Source organism: Corylus avellana, chromosome ca2 (assembly GCF_901000735.1).
Source record: "Corylus avellana chromosome ca2, CavTom2PMs-1.0".
Classification (NCBI taxonomy): domain Eukaryota; kingdom Viridiplantae; phylum Streptophyta; class Magnoliopsida; order Fagales; family Betulaceae; genus Corylus; species Corylus avellana.
Window position 1 is genome coordinate 20,193,089 of NC_081542.1, and position 19,452 is coordinate 20,212,540.

Below are 19,452 nucleotides of genomic sequence, written 5' to 3' on the forward strand. Positions count from 1 at the left end.
TTCCAAAATCTGAGGTACTAGATTTGTCTTTTTTAAAACCAAAGAGAAAAAAAATAAAAACTTTAAAACACAGGTATCAAAAAAATTATTAACCCTATTTAAATTATCTCCTTCTTCCAACTCTTTTCACCTAAGAACCAATTGTTCATACCACCAAATCATTTGTAACCATCAATTAAAGCTAGATAACAACCCAAGAATAATTAATAATAAAATACACTTCCTCATTAAAATAGTCTGCAGCTGTAAAAGACAATATAAATTACAAATCCCAATTCGTCTATAAGATTTATTTCCCCAACACCATAAACTGGGTCCAATATATTTAGAATGTATACACTCCAAGTCTCAAATTCCAACAAAACAAATAACAAACACCATGACATACTTAAATATATTGAATTCACTCCAACATTCAGCTACAGAGTATCTCAACCTTTTAATAAGAAAAGAAAAAGGAAAATAAATCCTAATTGGAAAAGGAAAACAATTTCTAATAGGAAAAGCAAAACAATTCCTAATAGGAAAAGAAAAAACCCAAGCCTTATTGAAAAAAGAAAATTAAAACACATATGCATAATTAAGACCACCTGCTCTGCTTAATCTGAAAAATTTAAAAGAAACAAGGATTAGCTAACGCCCAGTAAGTAGCATAGATAATGGGGTTAGAGGAATTGAAAGTTTAAACAAAATAATGTTTCATAGTCCAAAATACACATGTGAGTAAATAAAATTCCCATAAAAGAATATTTTTGCAATAATTTATCCAACGTCACATTATAAGGTAATCACCCTTATGCCACGAAGACATCAGTTAATCACAAACCAATGATACATTTACAAAAATGCTCACAGTTTTAGCTAATTTCCATGTAAAATTCCATAAAATATATATATATATATAAATTCTCATTAAACTTTGATAATGCGGAAAATTCCAAAACAAAATCAAGTGGGAATTGAAACTTGATAGTTGTTCGAATAATGGTTGACTGTAAAAGAAAAGTGAGCTTTGAACCCAGTGTTTCATAATATTTATCTTTTCCCATTCTTGTTCATTTTTGGGAGAGTGACGTCATGGCCTTATGTTGAATAGGAAATTTTGGTCAGGATCGAAAAATTAGGAAACTTGTTGTAATTTCCTTTTAAAGCTACGTCGTTTGGCTAAAATTATATAGGAAGTTTAGATTTTAACTGTAGATTAAAAACTATAGCAGATTACGCTGTATATTATGTTTCTACAACATGTAGGAAGCTGGATCATTCAATTATAAGTTATAACCCACTACTCAACTGAAAATGTAGAGAAAAAGTGTTCAAATAAATGTTTTAAATGTCAAGGCTTATATATGGCCGGTTGGCAGACTTATAAAGTGACAGATTTTGTCAATTTACTTAATGAGAATTGATTTTAAGAAAAAAAAAAAAAAAAACTGTTATTTTAGCATATTTTGAGAACCTATAAATTATTTTTTATACAACAATGAGTGATTTATAATTTAGGCCAACTACATAGACTTATAAATTATTTTTTATATCACATGAAGTGATTTGTAATTTAAGTCAACTATAAAGATCAATTTTATATTTATCCATTTATTTTAAGCCGATGATACATGGAAAAACACACACATAAACCCAACGTTTCAATAAGACAAATTCCTGATGAATGGAGAAAAAAACCTTAGGCAGCTCCACTCGTCCAGCCCATATTGCTTGGTCTTGACCTCGAATGGGCTTGGTAGTGTGGATTATTTACCGTACGTGCCGTCGTGCGTCGTTGATAAGTAGGCATTGAACCTTGTAGAATCATAGTAAGTGTAATTAATCTTAGCACAAACATCCAACGTCACGAATGGCACCAAAGAATGCTCAACAACTCAATGATATGTCTATAAAGTATGTATGTCACCCAATAAACGAACTAGTCATAACTTAATGCACCTCCATTCATTATATTTTTTTCACTAGATGAATGCATGTAGTATTCTATTTTCTCTTAACTTTTTTTTTTTAACTGCAACCTTCATTTAAAATGTTAGATGTCTCTAAATTCCAATGAATTTTGTCACTAAAAGTTCAATAAATAAAAACTTATCCAAAAATTTCCTATAAATTAGATTGTGACAAAAAATTTCAATTCAATCTCTAAAAGTTCCAAATGTTCTTCTATAACCTGCTCAAAGCACACGAAAGTTTCAATTAGAAGAATTCCTATAATCAAAGTTGTAACAATATATATATATATATATAATCAATGGCAAATTACAAATTTCATTACAAATTCTTCTCGTGCCTAAGGATAACTTAAATTTGAATGAAATAATTGTTTTTTTCTTCTAACGTGGCATTTCGTCTCCATTAATCAGCATAGCCTTCTAAGAGCTTTGCTATATATAAAACATTGTTTGCTCATCTAAGAATTCATAAGTACAATAGTTTTTTTTTTTTTTTTGAGAATAATTCATGATCACTTCTATTAATCAATCAAGAAGAAATGGCAATTGGATGATATATGCAAACACACGCACATCCGAAGGTTTAAAATGACAAATACCTGATGATGTGGAGGAATAACCATTGCGTGACGTCGAACCGACTGAAAGAGTTGTGCTTGGTTGCCATTGGGATTGGTAGTGCGGATTATTTACCCGACGTGCCGTCGTGTGTCGATGATTAGTAGGCATTGAACCTTGTAGAATCACAGTAAGTGTAATTAATCTTAGCACAAACATCCAACGTCACGAATGGCACCAAAGAATGCTCAACAACTCAATGATATGTCTATAAAGTATATATGTCACCCAATAAACGAACTAGCCATAACTTAATGCACCTCCATTCATTATATTTTTTTCACTATATGCAATGTATGCATGTAGTATTCTATTTTCTATAAGTTTTTTTTTTTTAAAAAAAAAAAAAAATTAACTACAACCTTCATTTAAAATGTTAGATGTCTCAAAATTCCAATGAATTTTGCCACTAAAAGTTCAATAAATAAAAACTTATCCAAAAATTTCCTATAAATTAGATTGTGACAAAAAAATTCAATTCAATCTATAAAAGCTCCAAATGTTCTTCTATAACATGCTCAAATCACACGAAAGTTTCAATTAGAAGAATTCCTATAATCAAAGTTGTAACAAATATATATATAATCAATGGCAAATTACAAATTTCTTCTCATGCCTAAGGATAACTTATATTTGAATGAAATAACCTTTTTTTTTTTTTTTTTTTTTTTTTTTCTATCGTGGCATTCCGTCTCCATTAATCGGCATAGCCTTCTAAGAGCTTTGTAATATATAAAACATTGTTTGCTCATCTAAGAATCCATAAGTACAATAGTTTTTGTTTTGTTTTGTTTTGTTTTTTTTAGAATAATTCATGATCACTTCTATTAATCAATCAAGAAGAAATGGCAATTGGATGATATATGCAAACACACATGCACATCCGAAGGTTTAAAATGACAAATACCTGATGATGTGGAGGAATAACCATTGCGTGACGTCGAATTAGCTGAAAGAGTTGTGTTTGGTTGCCATTGGGATTGGTAGTGCGGATTATTTACCGGACGTGCAGTCGTGTGTCGATGATTAGTAGGCATTGAACCTTGTAGAATCACAGTAAGTGTAATTAATCTTAGCACAAACATCCAACGTCACGAATGGCACCAAAGAATGCTCAACAACTCAATGATATGTCTATAAAGTATATATGTCACCCAATAATGAACGAACTAGCCATAACTTAATGCACCTCCATTCATTATATTTTTGCACTATTTTTGCACTATATATATATATATATATATATATGGAAAAATATACTTTACCCCCCTTAAAGTTTAAGGGGTTTTTCAATTTTAACCCCAAAATTCAAAAATTGCCAATTTAAACCTTCCGTTACTAATTTTCGTTAAATTGGACGGAATTTTTTTTAAAAAAGCCTAAGGGTAATGATGTAATTTCACAGATTTCCGTCAATTTAGACGAAAAAATTAAACGGAGGGTTTAAATTGCTAATTTTTGAAACTTCAGGGGGATAGATTGCTAATTTTTGAACTGTGGGGTTAAAATTGAAAAACTCCTGAAACTTCAAGGGAGTAAACTACATTTTCCCCATATATATATATATATACATATATGTGTATGCAGGTAGTATTCTATTTTCTATAAGTGTTTTTTTTTTTTTTTTTTTTTTTTTACAACCTTCATCTGTCCTTTAACATGTGAAAAATACGTTTGTTTTTTTTTTATTTTTGGTAGTATGTTCTTCTATAACATACTCAAATCACACAGGACACTTTCAAAAACATAATTAGAAGAATTCCTATATATATAATCCAATTTGTAAAAAAAAATTATATAAAAAAAATTCAATGGCGAATTACAAATTTTCCTCTCGTGCCTAAGGATAACTTAAATTTAAGAGAAATATATATTTTTTATTTTATTTTTTCTAAAGTAAAATCCCGTCTCCATTAATCTGCGTAGCCTTCTAAGAGCTTAATTTGTGATATATAAAACATTGTTTGCTCATCTAAGTTAGTGACGCACAAACGCCCAACATTAGAAATGGCACCAGAGAATGCACGCTTTAGAAGTCAACAGTTTCTATATGTCTGAAAACCGTATGTAAAACACCTTAAATCACATAAGATGAAAATTTTCTAATTGGATGATCGATATATGCAAACACACACATCCGCAGGCCAGGTTTAAAATGACAAATACCTGATGATATCGAGGGAAAGCTACTTGGTGGGAACATGCCCCCATGGCGATTATGCACCTGACGTCTCTCCGAGTGTCGTTGATTAGTAGGCATTTTCCCTTGTAGAATCACAAAAAGTCAACTACAACCTTCATTTAAAAAGTTAGATGTCTCTAAATTCCAAAGAAGGAACAGTGGATGCCAGGAATTTGTTCGATATCTAGAGTGCTTCATATTGAAAAATGTATCCATCTTACTAATTATAATCACTATATATACATGTATTGATCAGATCGATGATATTAATAGTGGATGGTAATGATAGAGAAGACACATGAAAGAGTATGAGACTAACAAATACCTGCAGTAATATATGATTGGATACGAGATCGATAAGACTCCCTGATCTGGTTCAATACGAGCAAAAAAACTATGAAGGCTAGGAATACATTAAGACAAAGTCTATATATGGGCAATGAGCTGGTAATTAAAACTTTAAAATTTGGTCAACTACATACCAACTTTTACAATATTACGTGTTTAAAGTAAAAATCGAGTTGGTCAACTACTACTTACCAACTTTTACATTACGTGTTTCTATCGTTTCTTTAAAAGGTCTTAGAATTCAATTCAAAAAAAAAAAAAAAAAAAAAAAAAAGGTCTTAGAATTTGCATCTTTAATTTTTATGTACGGGACACTGGTTTATAAATATTTTTTGTCATTTCTTAAAAAAGTCCTCCAAAAACTAGCCTCCTTTTCAAGTAAAGGACGCCCATTTAACAAGGTGACCCAATTTGTTTTTTTTTTTTTTAAGAAAGTTTAAGGGTATTTTCATAACTTTTGTTAATGTTAACGACTAAAATTAACGAAACAGGATATATTGCATCAAATTAAAAGTTTAGGAGATAAAAATGAGAAGTTTGCTTCATCCCAAAGTTATTTGTGAAGTTTCTCCCAGGCTGAGCAACAAGAAGACTTCTTCAATGACTGATTTCCTCTTCCTTCTCACCGTGGATTTTCCTTCTGCGTCTCACCAGATTTGTGCCAATGTTTTCTTTTCTTACTTATACTCTTGGGTAGACGTGTGGCTCTCCTTGCTCTTGGGTAGACGTGTGGCTCTTGGATATATGAGCTGCCAAAATTTCTTACCTTTTACACTTGGGTAGACGTGTAGGTTTTCAAAATTTGAAATGGTTAGGGCATGTACTGATGCGTGGATTCGAATATATGCAATAGATAAACCTTACATACTACTAATTAGTATAGCTGTCTTAGATCCTCATTAATGCCCTGGTAGGGTTGGGTCAGGAACTCAAGATATGGCTCAATTGGACTTGAGGGAGCGGCTTCTACTGTCTTTACCCTTCTTGTGCGGCTCTTAGCGAGTAGGTGCTACTATACTCATGTCCAGCTATGACAGCCACAATTGGTCTTTCCGGTCTACCATTTTGCTAAAAAAATTAAAATTAAAATTTAAAAAAAAATAGAGAGAAGAAATATCTCTTTCTGGCCCAAGGTAAAGATGAATACCCAGACTCATTTCAGCTATTTATTGGCTTCCATCTTGGCCCATAAACAGCCTTATTTTTGGCATTGTAGTAAAATTTAAAGTCCAATGCTTATTTAAGCACTTTGTCAGTTCTTTTCTCATGACCTATAGCTGGCCCAATTTTTAGCTTGCGATAAAGTTTGAAACTCAAGCTCATTTAGCCATTTGTTAGCTCTTCTCTTTTCTCATTTAGCCTATAGTTGGCCCAATTTTTAGCTTGCAAAAAAAAAAAAAAAAAAAAGTAAAAGGGTTTCCTTGATGTAACAAACTGAGGTTGCTCCACTCCCATCATTTTCCAAGTGGGTATTAAAGTTGTAAGTATTTTTGTTGGCTTAATTCGGTTCCAAAATGTAGAGGCTACTGTTCACAGGCTCAAACACTGATATAGAATGCTCATAATCCAATTTTCACCGTTCAAAATGAGGATTCACATGTTATGAACATCCCTACGAAGTTTTAGCTCGATTGGACTACAAACGCTAATCGATCGGAGCTGTTGATCATGATAGGACAACATTTCCATAATGCAATTTTTTCCTCCATTGCAGCCCTTTCCAAACAGGCCCTTTCCCTGTCCGGGTAGCAATTCTAGAAGCATAAATTCTCATCCTACCAAGGCTATCCGAACAGCAGTTCTAGAAACATGTTTTTTCGTCCTCTGCAAGGCCCTATCCAGATAGGCACTTAACCTGTCCGGACACCATGTAGATTTTATGCCCAAAACGTGTTTTTAATGTGGGCCCAGGTCTAGGGTTTTGTAGATGTTATAAATACGTCTTTATAAAAGAGAAATGGATGAATTCTGCATCCAGAGTTCGCCTTCGTGTGATAAGAGAGTCTTGATATAGATCATTAGTTCTCTCTCTTAGAGTGATTGTTTGTTTTACTGGTTGATTGTTAAAGTGAAGTCAACCTGAGTTTTAGTGAAGGGAGATCACTTAGAAGCATTGTGCCAGTTGTCTCTGGAAAGGGCCACTGTGGTAGAAAGCAAGTGGGTTGCTTGTCTTATGCAAGATAGTGTCAATTGCAAAGGTTTTGTAAGTGTGAACTTCTTATAATCCTTTATTCTTTTACTGAGTTAGTTGATTTCCTGGATTTGGCTACCCCGAAGAGGTTTTACTTTTAGAGAGTTCTCTAATTGGTTTCCTCTTCGTAACCAAAATATTTGTGTTCTTTATTGATTATTGCATATCTTTTTTGGTTGATTATAAATTGTTAAGTCAGATCTATTTCCACATAATTTTGTGTGAAACACCTATACATTTAGAATATGTGTTATTTGAAGTCAATTAGGTTTTTTCAATTGGTATCAAAGCGGGTTTACTCTGTGAATGAATTATTTTCTGAGTGTGATCCGAGACTTCATATCAAATGTCTCATATTATTGCTCCTAATTCCCTTCCTGTATTTGACGAAACGAATTATACGCTTTGAAAAATTCGTATGAGAGCGTACTTTAAATCCATTAGCGTTTACCATATTGTTGAATCTGGATGGACTCGTCCAGACAAAGCAATAGCTGAATCGACAACGAAGGAAAAGAATAATGCTGCTACTAATGACAAAGCTATAAATGCTATTTACATATCTATTTCAAATGAGGAATTTTCAAGAATTTCTAGATGTGAGATAGCTAACGAAGCTTGGGAAACTTTAGAAATCACACATGAAGAAACTAAGGTTGTTAGAACTTCAAAAATTCAAATGTTGGTTTCTCAGTTTGAGGAGATTAGAATGCAGGAAGATGAAACGTTTGATGAATTCTACTCAAAGCTTAGTGTCATTAGAAACTCTACTATCAATTTAGGAAAGAAAATGAAAGATGCTAAAGTTGTGAAGAAAATATTAAGGTCATTACCTGAGAGGTTTATACCTTAAATTGCTGCCATACAACAGAGCAAAGACCGAGACACAATGCGAGTAGAAGAACTTGTAGGTTCACTTCAGACTTTTGAGCTAATTCTACCTAAACACAAGAACACCAAGAATATTGGTCTTAAGGCAAAAAATGTTAAGGTTAACTCTTGTGGTTCATTTGATGAGGATTCTAGAAATGAGGAAGAAATAGCTATGTTTGCTAAGAAGTTTAGGAAATTCTTTAGACCCAAGAAAGGAAATTTTAGAAATAGTAATTCACAATTTTCTGAGAAATCTAGAATTGAGAATGTTGAGAAAGGTAAGTCACCTAGAGGTATCAAGTGTCTCAAATGTGGAGGGCATGGCCACATTCGTGTTGACTGTGCTAACTTGAGAAAGTCAAATGGCAAGGCATTTAATGTGACTCAAAGTGATGAGTCAGACAAGGACAATGCTGAATAGGGAGTTAATTACTAAGCATTTGGAGTTAGTTATGAGAGTGAACATGAGGATAGTGAGTGTAATTCTCAAGACAAACAAGATGTGTCTGATAATGAATTGGAAGAGGAAGATGATCTGCAAAATGCTTATAATAATCTCTTTGTGGAATGCACTAAACTGAAAAAGCTAAATAAGCAACACTTGAAGAAACTCAAAAAGGTTAATCTTGAAAATGATCAACTTTCTGTCACCTTAACTGATTCTTTTGCTACTCATAATACTTTGATGTCTAAAAATCACATGCTCATTGCCAAAGTGAAATCCTTAGAGAATGATCTGAATGAATTAAAGAATCATTTAACAAAATTCTCTAGTGAAAAGCTAAATCAAATGCTACATAATCAGAAACATTCGTTTGATAGAACTGGATTGGGTTTTGATAAATCTGCTATTTTATCTACTAATGTTGCTTCTTCTTCAAAGATGATTTTTGTGAAACCAGTAAACAAAGAAGATAGCTTGGTTGAAAAAAAGGTAATTTCTCCTAAAATTTCCAAAGGTGAAAAAGGTAACAGAACTATAACTCATTTCTATATGTCTAGTTCTAAGTCGAGAAGTGTGCATATGTTAAGGAATCAACCTTCTCAAAGGTTTATTCCTACGTGTCATAATTGTGGTAAGATTGGACATATCCATTCTAAGTGTTTTCAGCTTAACAGTCATGAGCCTAAAAGAGAATATTTCCATTCTAGAAATAGTTATGAGAAATTATTCAACATGATGAGAGGCGTAGTAACACAGTTAGATATCTTGGATAAGAGTTACACATTTGTCCTTGATGTGAAGAAAGTTTGGGTCAAGAAGATTAATACCATTCACCCATTGAGGGGGAGTGGTAATGGACTCATCTAGATTAGGTGGGCACATGACATGCCTAGAATTTATGCATATTTCATTTCTCTTTGGTATTCTAGGGCATTTTTTTGTTGTTGATGTTTTTGTGAAATTCTTTTTTGTTTCCTTGTTCGATGTTCATTGTCTCGTGTATTGTTTCTAAATGCATATATTGCATGTGTGTGGGATCAACAATTTTGCACTTTACATTTGATGATTCATATGCAAATGATTTGCTTTTTTTTTTTGGATACTGTTGAGCGAGTAAGAGGCATTCTTCTCATGATCGAATTTGTGCACTCTATACTCCTATTAGGTTTGTATTTTGATATGTTTTTGAAAGCTCTGATAAGATTTTTTTTTTTTTTTTTTTTTTTTTTGTTAAGGAATATAGGTAGTGTTAGTTTAATCAACTTGACCAACTCGTTAGTTGAACCTAACTCCTAAACATTCCGGCATTTTTCTCCTATGTGCTAAAAGCAAAAATATGAAAATTCAATTAAAAAAAAAAAAAAATCAATATGCTAAAAGCATAAATGTAATCAATGATTTATGTTGCCTCAATGTGTCCCTATAGAAAGAATTAGTGACCAAATCATTGTGGAAACAGATGACCACTAAAGGACATAGTGAAAAATGAATGATTTGTTTTAAGAGGAGTGTATCGGATGAGGGAGTCTAGGCCTTAGCATGATAATGTTTGACTGTTGATTGATTTAGATTGTTTGTCTTTCCTATCCAAGTTGTCTGTCTATGTTCTTTTCAATTGATGAAATCTTATTTAATGGGAGGTCTCACACACTACACATTTTGCATGGGTTTACTGAGTTCTTGCTTACTTTGTTGCATTTGTGGAACAATTTGCTTAATACATACGTTGAATCTCTGACGTTTGTGTAGTATGTTGATCACTATGTTTTGCTAGGGTGTTCATGAGGATGCGCAGGAGCTGTTGGACATCAATACAAGTTTTTATTTGTGGTCAATTTTGTGTTTTTTTCATATATATATTTTTTCTGTTTGTGGTTTCAGTTTGAGGGGGAGAAATGTTTTTCATGATCTTGCATTTCACTCATTATGCATTCGTAGCTTTGATCATATTTATGTTTTTATGACTTTCCTTGGGCTTACTAGTGTTTTATTGCCCTTGATAGGAATAGATAGAACACCATAGATGATTTTGATTTTGATATACTTGTTGCATCTATGAATGATATTTGTTTGGTGTTCTAACAGATTTGGTGAGCTATTTATGATTATATTCTATTCAAATATGTTATATTATTAGTCATTATTTATTCCTGTTCAACGTATGCCTTGATGAATTTTATGAGTGTTTCAGGAACCATAGAGACTTTTTGTCATTCTGTGACAAAAAGGGAGAGTAAATATGGGGGGAGATGATGGGATGTCTCGGCATATTGGCTTTGTCACCGAATTGCAAAAGGGAGAATTTGTAAGTATTTTTGTTGGCTTAATTCGGTCCAAAATGCAGAGGCTACTATTTACGGGCTCAAACACTGATATAAAATGCTCGGAATCCAATCTCCACTGTTCACAATGAGGATTCACATGTCATGAACATCTCTACAAAGTTTCAACTCAATCGAACCATAAGCACTCATCTATCAAAGCTATTGATCATGAAAGGACAGCATTTCCAAAATGCAGTTTTTTCCTCCATTGCAAGACTGTCTGGATAGGCCCTTTCCTTATCCGGACAGCAATTCTAGAAACATAAATTCTCGTCTTGCCAAGGCTGTTCGAACAGCAGTTCCATAAACATGTTTTTTCTTCCTCTGCAAGGCGCTGTCCGGACAAGCACTTAACTTATCTAGACACCTCGTAGATTTTATGCCCAAAACGTGTTTTAATGTGGGCCCAGGTCTAGGGTTTTGTAGATGTTATAAATACATCTTTATAGAAGAGAAAGGGACTTCTAGAGTTCGTCGTCATGTGCTAAGAGAGTCTTGATATAGATCGTTAGTTCTCTCTCTTAGAGTGGTCGTTTGTTTTACTTGTTGATTGTTAAAGTGAAGTCAACTAGAGTTCCGGTGAAGGGAGATCACGTAGAAGGATTGTGTCAGCTATCTTTGGAAAGAGCTACTGCGGTAAAAGGAAAGTGGGTCGCTTGTCTTATGCAAAATAGTGTCAATTGCAAAGGTTTTGTAAGTGTGAACTTCTTGTAATCCTTTATTCTTTTACTGAGTTAGTTGATTTTTTGGGTTTGGCTGCCCCAGAGAGGTTTTACTTTTAGAAAGCTCTCTCATTGGTTTCCTTTTCATAACCAAAATATCTATGTTCTTTATTGATTATTGCATTTCTATTTTGGTTAATTATAAATTGTTAGGTCAGAATAGGTGTGTGAAACACCTATACATTCAGAATAGGTGTTATTTGGAGTCAATTAGGTTTTTTCAAAAGTGATTCCAGACTCATCAGCTACCTTCTCCCCTACAAGCCAATAAAACAAATCTCATGACTCAATCTAATCTCGTGATTGAAGGAGATTGACTGCATTGACTGATACATGTTTTCTGTGACCAGTTGCCTTTTCATGCAGCCTCCATTTTCTAGCTTTTGAGGTTCAACAACTACTCCACATAGCCATCCTACTTAACAGCCCGAGTCTTCTCCAATTTCCGTAATTAGTTTTTCTTGTTTTAGGTTACAGTAAATCTTCCTTAATAGTTTTCTCTTTTGGTTCTCTTTGTAAATCTATCTGTAACAGAGCTCTTATCTTCTTGGACTATAAATAAATGGTACTCGATCTTACTCTTTCAGTTTTGTGGTCCATATAGAAAATGTATAGGTGACATGCGAGGTTAATTGTTATCCTGTTCCTATGTTCCTTTGATATATTAAAACTAGACTAAAATATATTTGCTTCATTTCTTATATATATATATATATATATATATATATATATATACATATATATACACCAAGTAGAAGTAAATAACTCAAGTTTTAATTCAATTGTAAAGTGATAACGTGTAAATCGTATTTTGTTCTATGTTTATATCATGTATAGGAGTTAATCTCCATGACAAACTATGACGACCCACTTAATAAAAACATGACTATTTTTTTTTTTTTTTTTTTTAAAGCATTACCCACAATAGAGCTGATTGCTAGAGTGGCATGGCGATACTGCAGTATGCCATGAACCCATGCATTAACCTGATTGACAATATCATATGTCACTCAGAGCTACATGCATCATTAATGATTTGTTAAAATTCATAACTTTACGCGGAATATAAATAACGTTAGACATATGTATCACATCAGAGTTAATTAATACACCTATGTGATTAAAGCTTACATACCAAAGAAAGGGTATACAAAAGTGTCAAATGCGACACGAGCCATATACAAAATAACAATGTCTAAGTATATACATGAATGCTCTACAAAAGAGGGCTATCAACTAGTCTAACAAAATAAACACCCAATGTATCTAGGCTTCAGACACCGTGGTAACCCAGATACATAGCCACAGGTTCATCATCTATTGTCCATATACCTGCATCAACAACATCGTCTGCACCATGGGAATCACCACCACCCATGATACAGACAGAATTATGAGCCCGTTGTCTCCATAAAAATAGAAAAGCTTAGCAGTATAGAACTCACTAGTTTTATCCAAAATAAACCATTTAACTTTAGTCACACTTACATATAATATAGCTTAACAAAACAATATATATCGAAAGTCATTATGCATCATCCATCCATAACGATGTAGATATGTACGGTTACATCTCCCATTTCATTGCACACTAATACATCTAGCATAAAAATCATCATGTGTAACCATTCGTAACAATATATATTATGCGTAGTTATATCTCCTACACATAGTCATATTGATACGCCTAGTAAGAGCCCATATAAAACCAATCATCATCATCATACAATCATATGTTATGCATGCCCATGCTCATGTTCATCATCTTGTGTTACTTCCATTGTGAGGCCAGCCCTGCGGTAGGAGACTTGTCATCACTATCGGGAGCCGTCACCCCATTTTTCTTTTACATATGAGGCCAACCCTGTGGTAGGAGATTTATCATCACTATCGGGAGCCGTCACCCTATTTCTCTTTTACATATGGCGCTAGCCCTGCGGTAGGAGACTTGTCATCACTACTGGAGTTGAACCCCGTTTCTATTATGCATGGGCCAACTCTACTGTAGGAGACTTGTCATCGCTACCAGAGTTGAACCCCACTTTCATAACAATGGTCATGCCATGTTCATGCTCATGTTAAAAAAACCTTGAACTCATACTATCATAACTCATATCATGAAAATCATAAAACCATGTCATAAACCATGTGAACCATCCAATGCTCATAACAACATAATCATCACATTATCTTGCAAACACACAAAGCTCATAGAAACATTTCATCAAACATTCATCCAACACATCTCATGAAACCTCATAAATAGTCATAGTATCACAAAACACCTTGCAATTTACTTCCAATTTTATAATACCCATAATACTTCCAATAATCATTATGATTCTAATATGACATATTAGAACCTAAACCCCATAGGTATCAATTTTTATAGAACCCATGAAAGCCTATGATTAATTAATACTTAAAATGTAATTAACCCATTCAAATAGCATTCCTAGTGTTTACATACCAGAAGCCCGAAATTAATTCAAACTATATAAAATTAGGATTTATGTCCATACTTTACCAATAGGCAAAATTAGAGTTTCAACCCATTAATTCAATAACTCGGAACTTGTATAATGCATAGCAATCTACTACATATAAAAGCCCCAAGCTAATTTTAGAAATTAGGCTTGTTAAATTACCATAATTTTCGGACCTATTAAAATCCCCCAAAAAATTCCTTTCAAGAACCCTAATTTTTGAACCTAAAGAAATCCCTAATGATTCACGTAATTTTATTTTTCTATAATCAATGGGTAAGATGAAATCACATAGAAAAGCTACCCTACAAGCTTCTATGGCCGAAATCCCTCCAAGATTTCTTCTTCTTTCTCTTTTCTTCTTTTTCTTCTTACACGGCAGCAAGTCTCTCTCTCTCTCTCTCTCTCTGAGGTTCGTTCTCTCTCTCTCTCACTAGTCCATGTGTATGTGTGTGGGAGAAGAAAGGGTAAGACAAAGGAGAAGAAATGGGTTGTGCATGAGATGAGGTGAGGGAGCAAGGAAAGAAAGGAGAAAAGAAAGAAAGAGAGAGAAGAGAAGAGGGAGGGGCTGCGTGGAACCTCCAAAGGCTTAGCCCTTTTGCATTTTTTTTTTTTTTTTTAAAAAAAAAAAAAATCTAAGGAGATAAGATATTTCCAATGGCCAATGACAGCCCGACACGAGGCATGGGATAAGGTTCCCTTTCTATTTTAAAGCCCCATCTATTTAGAATTGCAAGATTACCCCCCATTACATTTAATTCATCTTTCTTAATTTCATATTTCACTCTTACCATTTATTTCAACTACAATTTACCCATACATATAATCATTTACCACAGTAGGACTTATTATCACACTTTATTATTTTAGTACCATTAACCTATTTTATTTATTGATCAATTGTCACACTAATATTATTATTAGTTAATCAATCTCATATATATCTCAACTATGATAAAGTCATTATTATTATTATATATATTATTCTAAATTATTTCATGCATTATTTATTCTACTAATTAATTCAAATTACTATGAGGTTACTAGTAATAAACTTAATTATTTTCTCGGGTCTTACACAAACTCTTGCAACTCTTGATTATAATTTATAAATACAAAAGAAGAGCCATCGATAGAGGCACAACAAATACAATATTTAATCACAAACACATGCTCTCTTAGCATGGAAGTATGCATTTGGGAAGATGTTTGTTATTAGGAATAAATGTATCCCATTTGGGCCTAGTAACCTAAAGGCTTACAGCCCATCCATAAGTCCATGATCTAAGTCCCAATCAGCAGGCTTTACAGTTAATAGAGATCCAGCCCAGTTGACCAAGGACTAACCCCCGGGAACAGACTCCCTAGGAATATCAAACCCTTCACTTCCCAAGGATCACTTATCATTACAAGCAGACATTGTCGATTATCCAAACTCTCAGCGCTCAGTGGATGACTTCCACTAGGTTAGAAACTCTTGTAACAGTTATCCAATATCACATGGATAATGTTAGAGCTCACATACAACTACTATTCTCACTTCAAATCAAGCTACACGGATAATACCAAAGAGTGAGAGGATCAAACTACAAGACTCGGATAGGATCATCGCAAAGAAAAGATAATATCAAAGGAAGAGTTCTAATCCAAGTAAACTTGTCAGCCCATTTATAGGCCAAACCCCAGGTATCAAACTTACGTTTAATCATATAGCACTTATACATATTTTCTCAGAGCCTTACTTAAGCGTCGGAGGGAGATCACGCTCAACACAGGGCATTTTCTCTTCGTGTTTACCTAGTTTATCTTTTTTAGGCTCAATCTCGAAAGACGTCCAGATCACACCAATCGGAGACTGTTGGACCAAAAAATGCCCTAACATGTGTTATTGGCTCAAAGCCACCATTCAAGGCGAAGGGGCTGTGGCTCTTCCGTGGATAAGAAATTTTACAGTTCGTTATTGGCAAGTGCTAATCAAATACCTGATATAATTGAACATATGCATAGTTTGATGAGGCAGCTAATGTATACAGCTTGTTTTATTACTAATATTTTGCCTGCCTTTCGCCTTCCTAACAATTTTCTCTGGTGAATACGTGCTGGTGCTATTGATCATTTGGTAAAAAGTAAAAAACAATTAATCATTTGCCACATAGCATAATCCATTATGCACCTTTATTCTCTCCCTGTTGAGGGATACATGGTGCCATTGCTCATTTGGCACTCTTTTTCTTTTCTTTTTTCCATGGGAAAAAGGGAAAGAGGAGATCATTTGGCACATTGTAACATGAATGACAATTACTTGAAGCCAAATTTTTCATTGAGTTATTTCATACATCTATTTTTCAACTACTACCTTAAGGTTTAGCTAGACCTTAAACCATTCTATTTCGGGTTGGTGCAGTGATGTAGATCGGAAAGCTAAGGATTCCATAAAGAAAAGCGATGATGTAGGGAAAAACTCGCACCTAACGAGTTCTATTAAAAAGACCATATCTAGAGTTTCAGACCTCGGATTGGAGCAACCTTGGTGGTGTTGCAATGCTCATTCAAATGTCTACAAAATCGTGTTTCAGAGGTTTATCTAATTCAAATGTTTACTAGGTCAAACAGGCAATAAATAGAAGGCTAGAAAGTTGGGCATAATTGTTTGTGTGCAATCTCGTTCAGACGAGATTACAGCCGAGGACCAACAGAGAGGCTCATCCGCAACCCCGTTCGGACGAGATTGCAGATGCGCCACACAATTTTACTGAAACCGACTTTATATCGTATTATTATTAGGTTCAGGGTTTGGGGGCCTATAAATACATGTTTTATAAACCCTAAAACGTTGGTTTTGATTATATGTGAGTTTTGTTCAATAAGAAGCCTCAGAGTTGAGCGTTCTTCTGTCTTTCCTTCAAAACCTAGAGGGTATCTAGTGTTTTAGAGAAGATTTCTTAGATCCTTTGATAGAATCAAGATCTAGAAATACTTATCCGTTCTTTATTATTGTTATTCACTACAACGCACTAAGTCACACTGCATCAACTAGTACTATAGCCCAAGTTACTTTTCATGAATGGGGTGGGGTGGGTAAATTGTTGTGCAGACATGAACAAAATGCACGTGTGCACATAGGCAGCATGTAAGGAGAAACCGGGGATTTGTTTGCAGCGCCCATGGGTGGTGTTTCGGATGGTTGTCGTCGCCAATGAAGATCGTGGTACGTGGAGGTGGAAGGCAAATTTATCGTCGAGAATGAACATGTCAATCTTTTTGCAGGGCACAGAGTGCAGAGGAAGTTTCCTATGGCACAAGCTCATGCTATTCTATAGGAAGCAGCCATCATGCTCGACGTCTCAGAATTCCAAGGTTGCTTGCAACCATAAAAGAGTTCCTTGATTGGGTGGTTATTGTTGAATAGGTTCTTGACTTCAAGAGGGTACCCAATGAACGACGAGTCTCTTTAGTGGTAAACATATTCTGAGGAAGAGTTGCGGCATGGTGGCGGCAACTAAAGCAAACTAGGGTGCGGCAAGGTAAATTGAATATCAATAGTTGGGAGAAACTATTGAAACACATGCAAGTTGCTTTCTTACCCATAAGTTATACCATGTGCCAAAAGTCACAGAATTGGAGACAATGGCCTATATATGTGAAAGAAAAAATAGAAAAGTCCTACAAAAGACTACATGCACCATGGGAGGCAAGGTGGCCAAGCTTGTCATTGATCCAAAGAGTCATGAGAATGTATTCTCAGAGGAAGCGGTTCGAAAATTGGGCTTCAAATCAAGAGGCATCCTACTCCCTATCAGGTAGAAAGGCTCACAAGAGGAAATGAGGCAAATGTTTCGAAACGTTGTCTAGTGTCCTTTTCCATCGGAGCTAAATATCGGAATGATGTGTGGTGTGACATGATCGCCATGGATACATGTCACCTATATTGGGAAAGCCGTGGCATCATGAGCAGGCTACAATCCACGATGAAACAAAGAACACATACAACTTTGTGGTTGGTAAAATCAAATTGACGTTGCTACCTAGCTAAGAGGCGGAGCCAAAACCTTCACAAGGGGATGGTCAATCCTTTGTACCAAAGTGGAAGTTGGCAGGTATGGGAAGTAGTGTCAAGGGGGTGGTACCAGAACCGGTAAAGGAGGTGTTGGAGGAATTTGTCTACGTGTTCTCAGCAAAATTACCAAAAAAGATGGCCCGATTGCAAGGTATTCAACCTCAACTTGATTTGGTTCTAGGTGCTAACCTTCCTAATCATCCGCACTATGTTGTCTTAACTTCCTACCTAAATTAATAGGTAATTAATTGGATGCTTTACCCGCAAGTGCATGAGGTCAACATAGTAACATAGTGTGCAAATACGGAGTCATTCCCACGAGGATTGCTAGATTTTGCTTAAAATTAAATTCCAAAAGTAAAACTAAACAAAGATTGAATTTTGGATTGATGATAATAAAAAGGTAGGGCTTTTAATATCTACCACTAATTATGCTTAGCTAACATATCAATATGCTAATGTTTTGATCATGTTATGAATATCTAATGTTTGTCAACCTAAGGGCATTGGTGTCTATTCCTTAAGCTATTGATTTCCCAAAGCAATGAATTAGGCATGAATGTCTACTCTAATTCTTTTCTTTCTTAAAGGATTTAGCATGTGTGTCTACTAAGTTGTTCTTTAAGAAAGCATAAAAACTGTGAAAATTGACATACACACGAGGCCTAGGGCATGGGTGTCTACTCCCAATTCCCCATGTTAATTAACCCAAGAATCGTGGTGTGGATTCTTTTGTTACTTGTGTTAAACCTAAAACTCGGTCATCCAAATTGATCTAACTAACTGGTCCATACCATATGCGCATGTTGATCAAGCACACACATATGAGGAATTCATGCAAATAGGTATTAATCAAGTTAAATAGCACAACAAGATCATCACAAAGGCGCCAATATTGAAATATCAACTAAACATAACTAGGGCTTCAATCTAGCCCTACTAAATAAATTAGCTACATATAGAGTTGATGTTAAACATCTTCATAAAAGAAAAGAAATGGAAGAATAAACCTGAGACTTGACTTGAGAGCTCCTATTCTTCTCCCTTCTCCAAGCCTCCTCATTCTAAAGGCTTAGGAGTCTATTTATAGGCTTTAGAAGTCCTTGGAAAAGTAGTAAACCCTAGGGTTTTCGTAGGGTTTAAATCCTATTACAATTTGGAGTTTGAAAAACCCTAATATGGAAATAGGGACATTATAGCCGCCACTTGGAATGCCTCTTGCACACGGGTGCGCTCGATCGCAGCCCG

At 34.6% G+C, this 19,452-nt stretch overlaps 1 protein-coding gene across 1 annotated transcript; it reads right to left on the reverse strand.

Moving 5' to 3' along the window:
* Window positions 1-269: 269 nt before the first annotated feature.
* On the reverse strand, window positions 270-5,147 carry LOC132172841 (uncharacterized). The gene is made up of 6 exons (XM_059584406.1): window positions 5,084-5,147; window positions 4,743-4,841; window positions 3,484-3,618; window positions 2,558-2,692; window positions 1,684-1,800; window positions 270-604 (listed from the first exon to the last, which is right to left on the reverse strand). Exons 2-5 carry the CDS (start codon window positions 4,834-4,836, stop codon window positions 1,685-1,687), a joined length of 480 nt encoding a protein of 159 aa, XP_059440389.1. The 5' UTR covers window positions 4,837-4,841; window positions 5,084-5,147; the 3' UTR covers window positions 270-604; window position 1,684.
* Window positions 5,148-19,452: the final 14,305 nt, after the last annotated feature.